This window comes from Psammomys obesus, unplaced genomic scaffold (assembly GCF_907164565.1).
Source record: "Psammomys obesus unplaced genomic scaffold, mPsaObe1.curated_primary_1811, whole genome shotgun sequence".
Classification (NCBI taxonomy): domain Eukaryota; kingdom Metazoa; phylum Chordata; class Mammalia; order Rodentia; family Muridae; genus Psammomys; species Psammomys obesus.
The window spans coordinates 3760186-3776141 of record NW_026592710.1 but is presented as its reverse complement, the minus strand read 5'-3'; the positions used below and the strand labels follow the sequence as shown (position 1 = coordinate 3776141).

The window sequence follows — 15956 nt, the reverse complement described above, 5'->3', positions numbered from 1 at the left end:
TTTTTTTTTTTTTTTTTTTTTTTTTTTTTTTTTTTGGAGACAGTTTCTCTGTGTAACCCTGGCTGTCATGGAACTTGCTCTGTAGACCAGATTGGCCTCAAATTCATAGAGATCTACCTGCCTCTACCTCCCTAGTGTTGGGATTAAAGGCATGTGCCACCACTGCCTGACAATGGTTTTTATATTATTTATTATTTTAGATTTTATATTATTTATGTCATTTTATATTGTGCATGCACATGAGTGTGTGTGTGTGTGTGCACGCTCGCCATAGCATACATGTAGAGGTCAGAGGACAGCTGTGGGAGTAGGTTCTAGGGACTGAACTCAGGTGTCAGGCTTGGCAGTAAATGCCTTCATCTACTGAGTCATCTCATCAGCCCTGGTTTTTACTTTTTAATAGATTTATTTTGTGTGTGTGTGTGTGTGTGTGTGTGTTTGTGTGTCTATGAGAGAGAGAGAGAGCCCTGTGTAAGTGCTGGAGTAAAACTCTGAAAAGCCACAAGCTCCTTTAATTGCTGACCCTTCCCTTTAGCACCTGTTTTCTTTTTATTTATTCATTTTTCGCCCTTTTTTTGGTGGTAGTTTCACTTTGTAGCTCAGGCTACTTGCCCTCATGAGTAACTAAGTACTGGGCTTTCTTGCCTTTGGTACCTGTTTGGGGGCGAAGGTTTGCCACCTGGAGTGTCTCCCTTTGCTTGTCCTGCTCTCAGATACCGGCCCGCCAGGCATTTTTCCTGGGAGCAGCGTGCTTTGTTCCGTGAGGACTGTGGACACCTGTAGTGCTGCCTGCGTCTGCAGGGCTCCAGCCAGCGTTAGTTCAGTGAGTTTTCTCCCCGTTCAGCCTGGTCTTTGGCTTGGAAGTTGAATTAACAAGAACATAGAGTCTGTTCTGGAACATTCCATAAAATGCCATGCTGTCTACCTGGGAGGACGTGTAGACCCTGGTGAGGATGTACTTCATGCAGCCCTGTGAGCCCTGAAGGAGGATGACTGAGTCTGCCATTGCCCTGTTAAGTAGCCTGGTGTCAGTGTGAACTTTGCCCTGCAACTAGCCAGCTCCCTGGCATCATTCAGGCTGGAAGGTGGCCTCTTATTTATTTAAAATTTATTTACTAATTTTTATGAGTATGGCTGTTTTTGTTTGCATGTACGTCTGTATACCATGTATGTGCCTGGTGTCAGAAGAAGGCATTGAATCCCTTGGGACTGGAGTTATGGACAGTTGTGAATTACCATATGGGTGGTGAGAACCAAACTCAGGTCTTTGGAAGAGCAGCCAGTGCTCTTAACCAATGAGCCAACTCTCCAGCTCAGATGACTTTTCCTGAAGGACCCCCATGCCCCATGAGGGTTAGCCCTGTCCAAGTGTGGTCTTGTGACCTCCCATGTTGGTGCTGCTTTTCATTCTTGGAGGCTTCCTGGGAAGCCTGGGGACCACCTATCTGTACCTGAGCAGCCGCAGGGAGGTTGAACACCGTTGCAGACTTCAGTGCCTGCAAGTCACATTTCAGTAGAGAGGCAACAGAATACAGATTTTAAAGTGTTTATGGGTAATTCCTTGAAATCTGGGCACAGGAGTCTTTAATTCCATAGATATAGCCATTCCTTTGATTGATGATGAGGCAGGAGGATTGAGTTCAGCCAGCCTGGGGTACATAGTAAGTTCCAGGTTCATTTGGACAACAGGGAGATTGTCTCTGAGAGAGAGAGAGGGGGGAGGGCGAAAGCTCTCTTAGTGATTAACAGTGCCTGCTGTAGCTGGCTGTGGTGGTGTGCACATGTAATCCAGAACTCAGGAGGCAGAGGCAGCAGATCTCTGAGGCCAGCCTGGTCTACAGAACTAGTTTAAGGACAGCCAGGGCTACACAGAGAAACTCTGTCTTCGGAAAAAAGAAAGAAAGAAAAAAAAAAAGTACTTTTCCACAGGACTCTAGTTTGATCCCAGCACCCATATCAGCCAGCCCACACCATTTATAATTCTCCCTTGGGAAGAACCAATGCCTTTGGCTCAGACACCTCCACTCACACCCATATACCCTCCCCCACATATACACATAATAGAAAATAATAAGACAAAGTTCAAAAACAATTCTAGTGTTAGGTGACGAACACCTGTCCAGTGTGTGGCAGAGGCAGAGGCCAATTAGGCTGTATGATGAGACCTTCTCTTCTAAAGTCTGATAAGTAATGAAATTACGTGCTAGAGGGAGGCCAGTGGGATGGCTCAGCCAATGAAGGTGCTTTCCTGCTAAACTTGATTGACCTGACTTTGGACCTTGGCATTCACATGGTGGAAGACGAGAACTAGCTCTTGTAAATTGTCCCCTCACTTCCACATGTGATACAGGCAGTGGTAAGCCTTGTTCTTCATCAATAAAGATGCGGGGCGGGGGGAGAATTGCTGCTTTCTCCACTACAGTGCTCTGCCCTGACCCAGGTCAAGGCCAGGGTCTCATATGTACGCTAGTAAGCACTGCTATTGACTCACAGCTGCTTGTCATTCATTTATGTATTTTTTCACACACAAAAGATTTAATTATTTATTTATTCAGGTTTTTCGAGACAGGGTTTCTCTGTGTAGCCTTGGCTGTCCTGGAACTTGCTCTGTAGACCAGGCTGGCCTCGAACTGACAGAGATCTGCCTGTGCTCTTTCTTAATCCATGGTGTGCTCCACCACCCCCGGCAAAAACATTTAATTTTATTCTGTTTTTGCCTGCATGTATGCTTGTGGAGGCCAGAAGAAGGTGTCAGATCCTCTGGGACAGGAGTATGGATGATGCCATGTTCTAATAATTGAATCCAGGTCCCCTTTGAGAACAAGTACTCTTAACCACTGAGCCATCTCTCCAGCTCTCTCAGTTGTTATTATATTGTCATTTGCTGCTAAAAATATTGTTTTAAATATTTAAAATATTTATTTGTCTTTGTGTAGGGGATCAAACTCAGGGTACTTGGCAGCTGAGTGCTTTCCCACCAAGCCACAGTCCGAGCTTAAGGTTTGCTTTTGTAAAAAGACTTGTTGGCATACAGATGCAATAAAAAAGGCACATGCTCTACAAAACCATCCTATAGAAAACACGTCCATTTTCAGTGTGCCTCTCACTCAAGTTGGTTTTCTTTTATTTGAAGGCAGAGTCTCAGGTAGGCCAGGCTAGTTTCAGAGATGCCATGTGGTAGAGGATGGTCTTGAACTGCTGATCTTCCTGCTTCCACCGCTCAAATCCTGTGCAGGTGTGCACAGTTCATTGTTTTGATAGATGTGCCTGTGTAGTGGCATCTGACTGAGACACAGACTATCTTCATCACATCTAATGGTGATGGGCAGTTATTTCCTTCCTCAACGACTGGCACATGGCAAGCAGACCAGTGGCTTTCTCTCACCTTGGTGTGTTGTCTGGTTGCCTGGGGAAGGCATCAGACTTAGCATTGTTAGTGCCTGTGCACCTGGCAAGGGTGGGCACTGAGCTTTCCTGCCCATCCCAGCTGGCTTATCTCTTTAGTCAGTGAACATCCCGGATTTTAGCAGGTGTGAGTGCAGTTTGCAAATGCAGATTTTACAGGCCTTTGATGTAATCTAGGGCATGGAAGCAGTTGCTTGCTGTTCAATGAGAGTTGAGGGATTTTTATTCTATATTCTAGGTGTATTTCTTTCTTTATTTGTGTGCTTACTTATTAAAAAATGGAAAGCCAGGCCTGGTGGTGATGGCTCTATTCCCAGCCCCTGGAAGGCAGTGGGAGTCTGGACATCTGTGAGTTTGAGGCCAGCCTGGCTTACATAGTGAGTTCAAGGTGAGCCAGGGTGACATAAGACCATGTCTTCAGACTAAAACAAAACTGTGTGAGACTTCACTGTGTTGTCCAGGCTCCTGAAAGTCTGGGTTCAAGTGGGCCTCTTGCCTTTGCTTCTTAAATTCTGTAATAAATGGGAGGACAAGAGCCGCCGTGGTGTTGCTGTGCCGATTTGTGGTGGGTTTCACAGAGATGTGTTTTGGAGAGGACGCCATGCTATGCTGTGTGGGACTTGCTGCAACATAACCCAGCATGGAGAGTGCTGGGGGCAGAGAGGAACCAGAGGTGGTGGGAGGCAGCTGAATTGATGTGGTGTTTAGGAGCTACAGGGTGGGACAGGGCACTCATCCAAGCCTTTGTTTCTTTCCACAAGAGAGTAGAAAACACCAGGTCTGGAGCTTACCCATTCAGAATGTAAAGGCAGAGTTCAGCGCTGTGTTTTTCCTTTGTGGCCCTGCCCCACTGCAGCCCTTTTTCATCCTCCGGAGCTTACTTCCGCTGCCTTCACACTGAGCCAGGATCTCTGTCCTACTTGGCAGCCCAGCTGTGCTGAGTGAGGATCTTTTGGTTCAGGTGGGACCTATGCCTTACCTTGGCATAAGTCAAGCAGGGTGGAGCTTGGCTTGACACTCCAGGAGATGGATGGGGGTCTTAGAGGGTTATCTGTCAGTCCTGCAGATGGCGGTGCCTTTGTCACTGCTCCTCCTCCTCTCCCTCAGAGAGGTAAGGCTGAGTGACTTCATACCTCCTCATGAGCTTGCGTGGGAACAGACCCGGAAGCTTGCCTGTTCTAGGGTCATTTGCCTCCTCACCAGTGGTGGAAAGAGGAATCCGGCTGGATTCCCTCGAGGAGGCCCCTCCCCTGAGCTGGATGCTGGCTGGTAGACACAGCAGCTAAGCCTGCCAGAGTGGGTTTGTCCCACTCCACAGGATGAAGCTGCTTGCCAGGACTCTGCGCCTCTGGGAGGTGGGGAGGCAGGTAGCCTCCTGGAGCCCAGTGACTGGCCAGCAGTTTTTGGGGCTCAGGGAAAGAGGCCAGGCTTCCATAAGGGCTGTCAGAACCAGAGCAGATGACCAAAAGCCTGCAAGCTGCATCATCGCCACGGGAAGGTAGGATGACTGGGGATATTCTGTTCCCTCAGGGACTCTTCCCCTTCAGCCCGCCCCAGGGTCTCAGGCTACAGAACACGGAGGGTGTGCTGAATCCTTAGGATGGTCAGTGGGGCTGGGATTGGGTGAGCTGCCTCCTGTCATGGTGGTCAATTGAGATGACCATGGGATGCTGTTTGTTGGGACGGGTGGTGGCTCCAGACTGTAGAAGGCTAGGCCCTTCGCAGTCATGAATTCCCTTGGGTGTGTCTAGAGATGACCACATCCTGTGAGCCAGCAGCTGTGCCAGCCCAGGCACTCTTCCAAGCTTCTGTTCCAGGTGGCTGAGACACAGTCAGCTTCTGCGCAGGCCCTTCTTGGTCCTGGGTGATGGGCTTTTATTTCCCCTAGCTTTGCACAAACTGTTGGGATGTAATTCACATGCAAACATTCTATCCATTGGTGTTCACAACCTGGTGGCTTCAGCACTTTCACTGAGCTGCAGTCACCATCAATTGCCTCAGTATTGCAAGTGATGATAGGGTCTTTGTTTCCTCAGCTCTTCAAGCCTGTGGAATCTTGGGAGTGACAGGAATGTCTGTATGCTAATGAGGTGACTGAGGGTAGTGCTCTTGAAAGACTGCAGGCAGGATTGGAGGGTTGGAATTTCTGGCTCTATCCCACTACATGCTGCTCAGCTGGTGTCTTGAGTTAATCACCTAGGACCAATGACTTGACAAATCATGAAATCCCCTTAAAAGCTCTTGACCCTGAGGTTGGCATTGGCCCATTGGTGGCACTACATCCAGGTTGTGTCCTTCACTTTGGGCTGGAGAGATGGCTCAGAGGTTAAGAGCACTGGCTCTTCCAAAGGTCCTGAGTTCAATTCCTGACAACCACCTGGTGGCTCATAACCATCTATAATGAGGTCTGGTGCCCTCTACCGGCATGCAGGCCCACATGCAGGTATAAATCTGGATAAATAATAAATAATAATCTTAAAAAAACCTTTTTTTTTTTTTTTTTTTTTTTTTTTTTTATAATCTTTTTTTTTTTTAAAAATCTTTTTTTTTTTTTTTTTTTTTTTTTTTTTGAGACAGCTCTTTACTGTATAACCCAAGCTGCCTTCAAAGGCTGTCTTTTGCACTTGCCTCCAAAGGTCCAGGCTCACAGCCGGATCACCTGGTGTTTGTTAAGGGGAAATAGCTCACAGAGGTGTAGAATCAGAATCACCAGGCAGTTCCAGGACAGCCTTGGAGGGATGCAGGGTGATTTCCACAGGGCCTGGCTGCACTGTATCTCCCGGCGCGTAGGTGGGTTTGGGCTCATGTCTCCACGCCCTGGCTAGCACTTGCTTGTTAGTGGGTGTGAGGTATTGCCCCATTGTGTTTTGACTGGAGTTCCCTTGAGGACTCTGAGGCTGAATATCTTTTTGTGTGCTTGTTGACTCTGTGTGTGTTTGAGTTGTCTAGTCATGCCTCTTGCCTAGTTCCTTCCTCTTTGTTCATGACAGGGCTTCTCTCTGTCTTCTGGGCTGTCCTGAAATTATTACTGTTATCATTTTGCCTCTGGAGTACTGGGATTAAAGGTGTGAGCCACCACACTCAGCTTATTCTTTTTAAAGATTTATTTTTTTAATTTATGTATATATATATATATATGGGTGTGTAGGTTATGTGTAGGTTATGTAGGTTCAGAGGCCAGCAAAGGGTATTGGGTCTCTTGGAGATGAAGCTCCAGGAGGTTGTGAGCTGCTGTGTAGGCTCTGGAGACTGAACTTGGGTCCTCCAGATAGAGCAGCAGGCCTTTCTAACCAATGAGCCAGCGCTTTACCACTCTCTGCCCCCCCACTGTAAGAAAAGAGCTCACAATATAGCCTAGGCTATCCCGGAATTTGCTATGCAGACCAGGCTGGCTTTGAAATCACAGATCTCTTTCTGCTCTGCCTCTCAAAGTGCTGAGATCAAAGGCATGTGCCAACACTCAGCTGCTTTTGAGATAGGGTCTAATATGGCAGTCTAGCCTATGTGGTTCAGTGCTGTTTAATTACATTCCTAGCATGTGTCTGGAAGGAAACGCTAGTCTAGCAAACTAGTCCATCAGTCTTCCCCAGTCACTGGCAGCACACCTTCTGTGGTAGAGGAGGTAGGGTGCTCTGAATCTGACTGCCCTGCAGCTCCAGGGGAGCTGTGCAGTGCCTTGTCATGGGGTGTCCGTTGGTACAGGGCCTTGCTCATTTATGTGGTTGCAGGTCAGAATTCTTGTGTGTGTGTGTGTGTGTGTGTGTGTGTGTGTGTGTGTGTGTTTGTGTATTTGTGTGTGACACACAGTCTCATGTAGCCCAGCCTACCTTGAACTTCTTTTGTTCCATTTTATTTTTTCTGTGTTTGGGTGTTTTGTCTGCATGTGCATTTGTATTTGAGCACCATCGGTGTGCATGGCCCTTGGAGGCTGGAAGAGGGTGTCGAGTCTCCTGGAACTGGAGTTACTGACTGTTGTGAGCTTCCATGTGGCTGCTGGGAATGGAAAGTGGGTCCTCTGGAATCCGCTTTGGGTAGATCCCATTTGGGGCGTAGTGCCTTTACCTGCTCAGCTGCCACACTGGCCCTTGGCCTGAACAGCTGCTCTTCCTGTCTGCACTCCCAGCTCGGGATTACAGGCCTTTGCCCCCATGCCTGGTTACACACTGCTGGGAATCAACCCAGGACCTCCTGCTTCGTGGGCAAGGGTCACCTCTGGAGAGGCAGTGGGACCTGGGAGATGGAACCAGTAAATGAGGAGACTAAAGTCTCATGCAATGGCCATGAGCCTCAGACAGTTCACACTCTGAGTGTTAAGCCAGGTCTCATGAGTAAAGTGTTCCTGAGCCATACAGTCACAAAGACAAGCTGAACTTGGCAAAACCATGTTTTTCTGTAGAGCCATATGAAGGACAGTTTAAACACTTCAGTGAATAACAACATCAAGCAATAACGAGCAATTTTAAGTAAACTGCTACCCACTACACCTGGGAGGAGCAGGAAAACACATCCCAAGAACAGTGCTGTGGTCTGAAGAAACTGAGGGATTCTGGGATCACCCCTAGAACACTGGCCTTGGCTGCTGGGCCCCTTTGCTGTTGCCATTTCCTCTTTGCCTCTTGTTGAGGTGTCTGTGGGTGTCAGTCCCTGTCCACAGTGTGATTGCTCTGCTCCCTCAAAGAGAGGCAAGGTGTTGCTGCACTCTGGGCTGGGAAGGATGAGGCAGAGCTAGAATGAAGAAGGAACGATGCCTAGTGGGGCACACGGGCGGGGCAGAGGGTCCTGACTGTGAATGCCCGGAGAGAGAAAGCCCTTTCTAAGCAGCTCTTCAAGTATTGTAGCCTCTAGATCAGAGCTCTTCCAGAGAAACAGCAGCTCTTTGTTGTTTGTTTGATTTTCAAGACAGGGTTTCTCTGTGTAGCCCTGGCTGTCCTGGACTTGCTTTGTAGACCAGGCTGGCCTCAAACTCACAGAGATCCGCCTGCCTCTGCCTCCCTGAGTGCTGGGATCACAGGCATGTGCCACCGTGCCTGGCAAAACAGCAGTTCTTAGATGATATTTGGTGAAAGTTTATTGGGGTGAACAGGGACTATATGGACCTTGGGGGAGTGGGAAGGGATTTCCAGGGCAGGCTCATATCATTGGTTGGGGCTAGGTACTGGTGATGCTCTATTTTCATGGGGAGGAATTCCAGGTGCCAGGCTACATGATCACCCTGAGAATTTCAGAGGTGGGGGTTGAGACTGTGTCCCAGGGATGCTGGCACACAACAGGGAGGGAGTGACCCTGACTCCTGCCAATCTCAAGATGGAGGGTTCTGGGGTTTACACAGTCTCCATCTTGCTCTAGCTCTATGCTGGCTTCTTGGTTGCATAGCCCCACACCACCCGCCTCTCTGTATTTCCCTTAACCGGGGTGATACTGGGATGACCACATTCTAGGGATTGTTCTGGGGCTGAACTCCAGCCTGTTGCTTTGCCCATGGGCCGTCCCCCCCGTCCCCATGGCTTGTAGAGGCGTATGTATGTATGTGTGTGTGTACGCACACACACATATAGACACACACAGACACACAAACACATACATTTATTTCCCCAAGCTCCCTGGGACAGGATCTCCCTAGGTAGCCCTGGCTTGCCTGAAATTTGCTCTGTAGAGCAGTCTGGCTTTGCTCACCCTGCCCTGCCTCCAGACTGCTAGGACTGCAGGTGTGTAGCATGTGTCCAGTTCTCACGGGAGCCTTGCGCCATTGTGGTGTCTGTTAGTACAAGGCTTCAGTGTTCTCGGTGACGTTCTTTCTGGAGCTCATGGACCCAGAGGACTTGGAACACTCTGCTTCCAGCCCAGGCACCAAGCCTCAGTCCTTGTGACATAATGACACTTACTGAAGTTGGTTGGGCTCTGAGGTGTGCACCCAGGGCCAGCATCTCGATCTAAAACCAAAGGCACCTGTCAACAACATAGGATTCTGTGAAGGGTCAGTGGGAGTGGAGTTGGCACTTGTTTAAATTGGTTTAGTGACTATAATTTGTATAGTTGCATTTAGTGTATTTGCTCAACTTTGAGCTCTGTATATACATGCTTGCAAGGCCAGGCTATAGTCAAGATAAGGAACATGCTATCACCGTTGGGAATTTCTTCCTGTTTCATTCCTCCCTGCCTATAGTGGTTTTGAATAGAAATAGTCCCATAGGCTCATTTAGGTCATTAGGGAGTGGTGCTACTTGAGAGTGTAAAAGATGGAGCCTTGTTGGAGTAGGTGTGGCCTTGTTAGAGGAAATGTGTGGGCTTTGGGGGTTTAGAAGTCCAACAAGGCCCAGTGGCTCATCCCTCTCTTCCTGCTGCCTGTGGATCCTGATGTAGAACTCTCAACTTCTCCAGCACCTTGTCTGCCTGTGTGCCGCCACACCATGATGGTGGTAGACCAAACCCCTGAACCTGTAAGCCAGCCTCAATGAAATGCTTTCTTTTTAGAAGAGTCGTTATGGTCAGGCCAGGTGCGGGTGGATGTGGTGGTGCACACCTTTAGCCCCAGCACTCAGGAGGCAGAGGCAGGTGGGTCTCTGAGTTTGAGGCCAGCCTGGCCTACAGATTGAGTTTTAGGACAGTTCCAGGACAGTCAGGTACACACAGAGAAAGCACTGAGAAGAGTTCCAGTGGTCAGAGCATCTCTCCACAGTGGTAGATCCACTCTCAGGCATGCACTGGCTTCCCGTGTTGTGGTTTTCATTTTCCTAGAATCTCATGGAAATGGAAGCACACGCTGAGTTTGGTGATGCACTCCTGACTTCGTGTGGCTTTGTATCTGTCCCCCTCGCTGGCTGGACAGCACTGCCCTGTGATGTACTGTCAGCTGATGGATGTATGGGTTCTTACGGGTTCTGGCTGCTGTACAGAAAGCTGCTGTGAGTACTGTCCACAAGCCTCGTTGGTGCCTGTGGGTGATCACAGGGACAGGCACAGGGCAGGTGGATGTAGGCTGTGTGTGTTTAGCAGTGGTCCTCGTTAGTAAGACACATGCTCCCAGGATTATATGTGATGTGCTCCTTCTACAGTCGCTTAGGGATGGCTCCTTCTGCTCCCCATAGTCTGCTGGTCCTAAGCTTATTCCTGTGCATGCTTAGAACAAATGAATACATTCAGATATCTCTTCAAAGAAGTGCAGCGCCTGGTGCCCTCCGAAGCCAGCTCCAGCACTGTTTCCCATGATGGCCTACTTGTTCTGTTAGCTTCAGTCTCCTCTCTGTCTTAAGATCACACTGCTGAGGTTTTTACTTCTTTATGAAAATGTCCCAAATGGGAATTAATGGAAATGAGACAGTGATGATAGGAGATTCCCACTCAAGTGTTGAGGGATACCCTCTATGGAAGGCTGTGAGAAGGTGCAGAGAGGTGAGCTCAGGCTGCAGTTCCATTTTTCCAAGCCTTCTCTTTCCTCACTGTTTTCCTTAGCCCTTCAAGCAGTAGCTGGAATTTTCCAGGTAGGTTTGCCCGGTTCTCATGAGTCGTGGCCTCTTGCCACCACCTTGTGCTCAGCTTTGAGAGTCTGATAATAGCTGTGGTGTTCACAAGGTGATTTCTCATCAGCTAACATTTCTTTTGGAACTCAGATTCAGGACTTAGCCCATTGTCTCTGTGGAGTGGGGAAGTGTTGGGGAAACTGGTCATGCTTACAGGGGCTGGTGACTACGCTGAAAGCAATGGCAGCTTCCTTGCTGTTTCAGCTTTTTTGTGGGAGTTGTTCTTTACATTTCTTTCTTGCTAAGAAAGAGTCTCTTGAAGCTTGAGGGCACAGTTTCAGGGATTATCTGCCCACTGCTGGGGGAGGGTGGAGCAGAAGGGTCATGCCGCTTCAGCCAGGAGACCTGAAGCACAGGCTCTGAGATCATTTTATTTATTTATAGTTAGGGTACAGAGTAGTAGGTTTCATTATTAATTTTTCTTCTCCTTTTTGGTTTATTTTATTATTTATGTGTGAATATGTTGCCTACATGTATGTCTCCGTACCCTATGCACGTCTGGTGCCTGTGGAGGTCAGAGGAGGGGGTCAGATCCCCAGGGACTGGAGTTACAAATAGTTGGAAGATACCATGTGGGTGCTACGAATTGACCCTGGGTCCTCTGAAAGAGCAGCAAGTGCCTTAACCCCTGAGCCAACTCTCTAACCCGTTATTATGATGTTTTATTTTATTTATTGAAAATTTTTTACTTATTGTGCATTTATGTTTTCCCCGAATGTGTGAGTGTGTTGGATTCCCTGGGACTGGAGAGTGGAGTTACAGACAGTTATGAGCTGCCATGTGGGTGCTGGGAGTTGAACCCAGGTTCTCTAGAAAAGCAGACAGTGCTGTTAACTGCCGAGCCATCTCCTCATGACATTTTAATAAACATATATAGTTGTATTTTGTTCATATTTGCATATCCATCCTCTTCTGTGCCTCCTTCCTCCCTTCTGCTGCTCCCTCCCTTCCCACAGATAGTTTTCCTTTTGTGTGTACACACATATAGACATACACATATACACATACACTCACAAACACATTTACTTATACACATATACACACACACTTGTGCACACACTTACACACACACACACACACACACACACACACACACACACACTCTTTGAGATATCTTTATGGAGTTGGATTAAGTTGCTGCCCTGCTCAGCTAGCTCCCTCTGCATAGGGGATGAGCTGTGGAGGGAAGGAATATGGCCTCCCTCTAGGGGAGGTGGGCATGGCATGCGCTGAAGGTACTGAGGCATCTATTCCTCTATAAGCTGGGCTTATTGCTTTTTTGCGTTTCAGAGCTTGGTTGGCTCCAATTCCCACTTCTCTAGGACTTGGTGACTCTGGGTTTTGGTGCTTGGTGAGGGCTCCTTTACTCTTTGGGAAGAAAAGAAGAATGGGTTTCCATGCTGTGGAAAGCTGCAGAAGGCAGTGGTCTATATTCCCTGAGAATGTCCAAACACAAAGTGAGGTGTGGTTTGGCCTGCTCGGAGGGCCCCAGCTGGTTCTCCTTTGTCTGTTAGTGTAGAATCAGCAACAGCAGTTTGCTCTGTCTGTCTGTCTTTCCTTTTTTTCTTTTCTTTTTGAGACAGGGCCCCTCTCCATAGCCCTGGCTGGCCTGGAACTTGCTATGTAGACCAGGCTGGCCTTGAACTCACAGAGATCTGCCTGTCTCTGTCTCCTGAGTGCTACAATAAAAGTCATACTCCACCACTAGGCAGCTGTGTGTTTTTTGCTAAGTCTTGGGAGTGCCTTTCTGGGCCTCTGTCTATGTCTATATGGTTCCCATATCTGTTTTGCTGTTTAGGACAACTTTTTTGAGATAAACCTTGCAAATCACAAAATTTGCAGGCTATACATGCTCAAACATTGCACAGCCTGCATTCCATTGCACTTTCATCGTCACTGCAAATGTAGCTGTCTCCTTGCAGCTACCCTCACGGCCCTCACCAGGCCCTGGCAGCCATCAGTATATTAACATCTGGCTTCTTTTCCTCTGTTTTTCTTTATTGTTTTGATGATAGAACCAGGGCCTTGTGCGTGCAGGGCCAGTGCTTAGTACTGACTCACACAGCTGTTTGCCCCTCTGTGAAAGACTCACAGTGTAGCCATTAGCCTTGGAGTCATAGTCTTTCTGCCTCAGTTCTCTGAGTCCACAGGCTAGACCACCACAGCCAGCTTCCTCTGACACCTTTGTGTGTTCGTCCATGTGTCTGTAGATCCTTCAGTCCTTTTTGTAAAAATTAATTTGCTTATTGATTATTATTGGTGCACATGTATGGTACATGCATACGTGTGTACACGTACATATGCAGGTGTATGTGCCTGTGCTTGTGTGTGGAGCCCAGGGTCCCTGGTAGGGGTTTCCCTCCATCATCCTCCACTGTCTTTTTGCTGTTGTTGTGTTTTATTGGGCAGGGTTTTCTGCCAAACCAGAACTTCCTGATTTGGCTAGCTTGGCTTGCTCAGCAAGTGCCCCAGTTTCTCTGGCCACACTTCCCAGCTCTGGGATTACGACGCCACTGAGCCTGGGTTTTTATGTGGATTCTGAGAACCCAAACTCAGGTTGTCTCTTATTTCCTGACAGTCTTCTTTATGGTCAAGTGGCATTCCATTTATGGACTTTCCCAGGAGTGATGGGCATGAGGCTGCTCCACCTGGTGCTGTTCCCAGACACCTGGTTTTGTCACATCGTGACTTCTGGTTCACCTAGGGAATTGACGCACCGCTCTGACTGTTTACGTCTGCCGTTATTCACTCATGTGGCAGATGCCTGGGTCCAGTTATCTTCTGTTATAGCTCAGCCACCATTACTGTGGAGGCTTAATGCGTGCCTTACCTCTTAGGATGGGCAGAATACCTGATGTAGTTGGTACCTGGGCATGGGGAAAGCCAGGGTTGCTTAGGGAGGGAGCAATGCCTACCTGGAGAGAGGGGGCAAGTCCAAAGGGTAAAGCATCAGGTGCCAGGGCTGGTCCTCAAACTGCCTTTGGCTGCAGCTTCTGGAGGGAGCTTGGGCTCACGGGAAAAAAATGCTCGCACTGCAGCGAGTCTTGTCTCTCCAAGTCCACAGAAAGGGAGCCACCAAGGCCTGCTTCAGGAAGAAGATCAAACAGTAAGTTAGCTGGGAGGAGCTGGGGGTTTCCTGAGTGGTAGAAGTGTGTTGAGAGCTGCTTTGGTACTTGGGTGGTTGGAGCTGTGGTGTCTAACCATGGGGTCCTGGGATGCATTGGTGTCTTTTCCTCTGACTTGAAGGTAAGAAATGGATTGGACCCAGAGTGGCTCGGGGGCCTCGGAGTATCTGGTGCTTGTAGGCACAGTAGCTAGTCATAGGTCTTGTGGAAACGATGCTTCCGGCTCTTGGTCCAGGAGAGGGGAGAGGAAGTGGGGTAGTGACCATCCTTGCATGCCCACCAGGTGCCAGAAGATTTTTGACTGACCAAGAAGACCCTATCTTGACTGGCGTACAAGGCATGGGGCTGAGTGGGGGAGACCTGCTTGGTGCTGTCATATGGTGTGACTCACTCAGATAGACACATGTCTGGATGGGCTACAGAGTCAGGTTCTGTATCTGAGGGAGGGCCCCTGGCAGACTGTGAGTGGGGAAGACTCTGAGGGCTTTGCAGTTTGTCCCTGGCAGACTGTGTAGATGGGACAGCTCTGAAGGCTCTGGTCCCTGGCTTCCCTTCTGGGGAGATGGTTGGTTTAGTTGGGGGAAACGTCATTAGAGCCCTCTGTCTCTAACTTCCAGGCATGCATCAGCCCTAGGCTGTCAGATCTGAGGACAGCCTGTCACTTCCCACTCATACCAGGCAGGGCCAGGGAGTCCAGGGGCCCCAGGACTGCACACCCTCTCCCTGGGTTCGTTCTTGTTGTAATCTGCCCTCCTTCAGGGACACTGGCTTGCAGTGGCAGCACCTGTAATAACTCACCTTCCCTGCTTTTTCTCTGGTAGCAGCCGAATTAGGAAGTTCAGGGCTGGTGTCTATCAGAAGTGGAAGTGGGAAATCAGGGTCCTTTGATAAGGTGTTGTCTACCAGAGCTGGAGTGGCTTCTGGCCTTTGCCTGCTGGGCTCTCTGGCCTAACTGTCCTTTGTGACAGTGGGCTGAAGGTCCAGGGCCAAGTCAAGATGCTCATTCTGGAAGGACACTGAAACAGGTGGAATCGTCCATTGGTCTTGCCTGCATGGGCCTGCTGGCTGTGTAACTGGAGTTTCCATTTCAGGTGTTGGTTGCAGATTTATGGGAAAGCAGTGCTGCTGAGGGTGCTTTGGGGAAGTCATGGTGAGATCTGGTCCCCTCCCTAGGGACCAGCCATTGCCCTTGTCCCTGGCCACTGTGGCTGTTTGATTTCTTTTCTGACACCAGTGGAGGGAGAGTGGGAGAGGTAAAGAAGTGCTGGCCATGATGCCAGCCACTGGGGGCCCCTCAGGGGGAGCTCTAGAGCCTCCATGCCTGAGGTTTAGTGGGTGGATATTTTGAGTCCCAGACAGTTACCATGATATGATCGCTGTAGGTAAGAAGGGCTAGACAGCTCTCCCCTTCCAGCTGTCCCTTGGGTTTGAGTGGGATGCTGGCTGATGTCAGGCAGCGTCTCTCTACTTGTTCATCCTTCCTCTTCTGTAACTGTTCAGGTGGTCTAGATGGCTGGCAACAGGTCCATGTTGGCCGAGCAAGGCTGGGGAAGGCCAGAGCCTCCAGACGTCATCCTGAGCGTTGCTCAGTGGTGACTTCTCTGTGTCCTACTCTCGTGGTTACCAGAAAGGACCCATAGCGTTGGTTCTGTTGCAATGATCTGTTAAACAAAGTGTAAAAACAAAGTTTCCATGACAACTGGCTTTGGTTGCTTACAGCCTCTTCCTGTTTAGATTAAGCAATTCAGGAAGCCAGGCAGAGTGGTCCCCTAAAGCCTGGTCTGGTTAATGGTTTGCTGAGATGGTCACAGGTCAGGCAGGAAAGATGAATGATTCTGGCTGTTGTCTTTGTCTTCCTTCCTTCCTTCCTTCCTTCCTTCCTTCCTTCCTTCCTTCCTTCCTTCCTTCC

General features: G+C 48.9%; 1 protein-coding gene across 2 annotated transcripts in view; it reads left to right on the top strand.

Annotated features, from left to right (window-relative positions):
- Acot7 (acyl-CoA thioesterase 7) overlaps nucleotides 1-15956 on the top strand; it is an 88805-nt gene that overhangs the window by 3890 nt on the left and 68959 nt on the right. Inside the window, exon 1 of one of the 2 annotated variants that reach the window (XM_055615057.1) lies at nucleotides 4595-4903. The exons of the other annotated variant lie outside the window; for it this stretch is intronic. Within the exon in view, the coding sequence (XP_055471032.1) occupies nucleotides 4725-4903 (179 nt within the window). The 5' untranslated portion in view covers nucleotides 4595-4724. Of the gene's footprint in view, nucleotides 1-4594; nucleotides 4904-15956 lie in introns of those variants that run through there. 2 annotated transcript variants of the gene reach the window in all.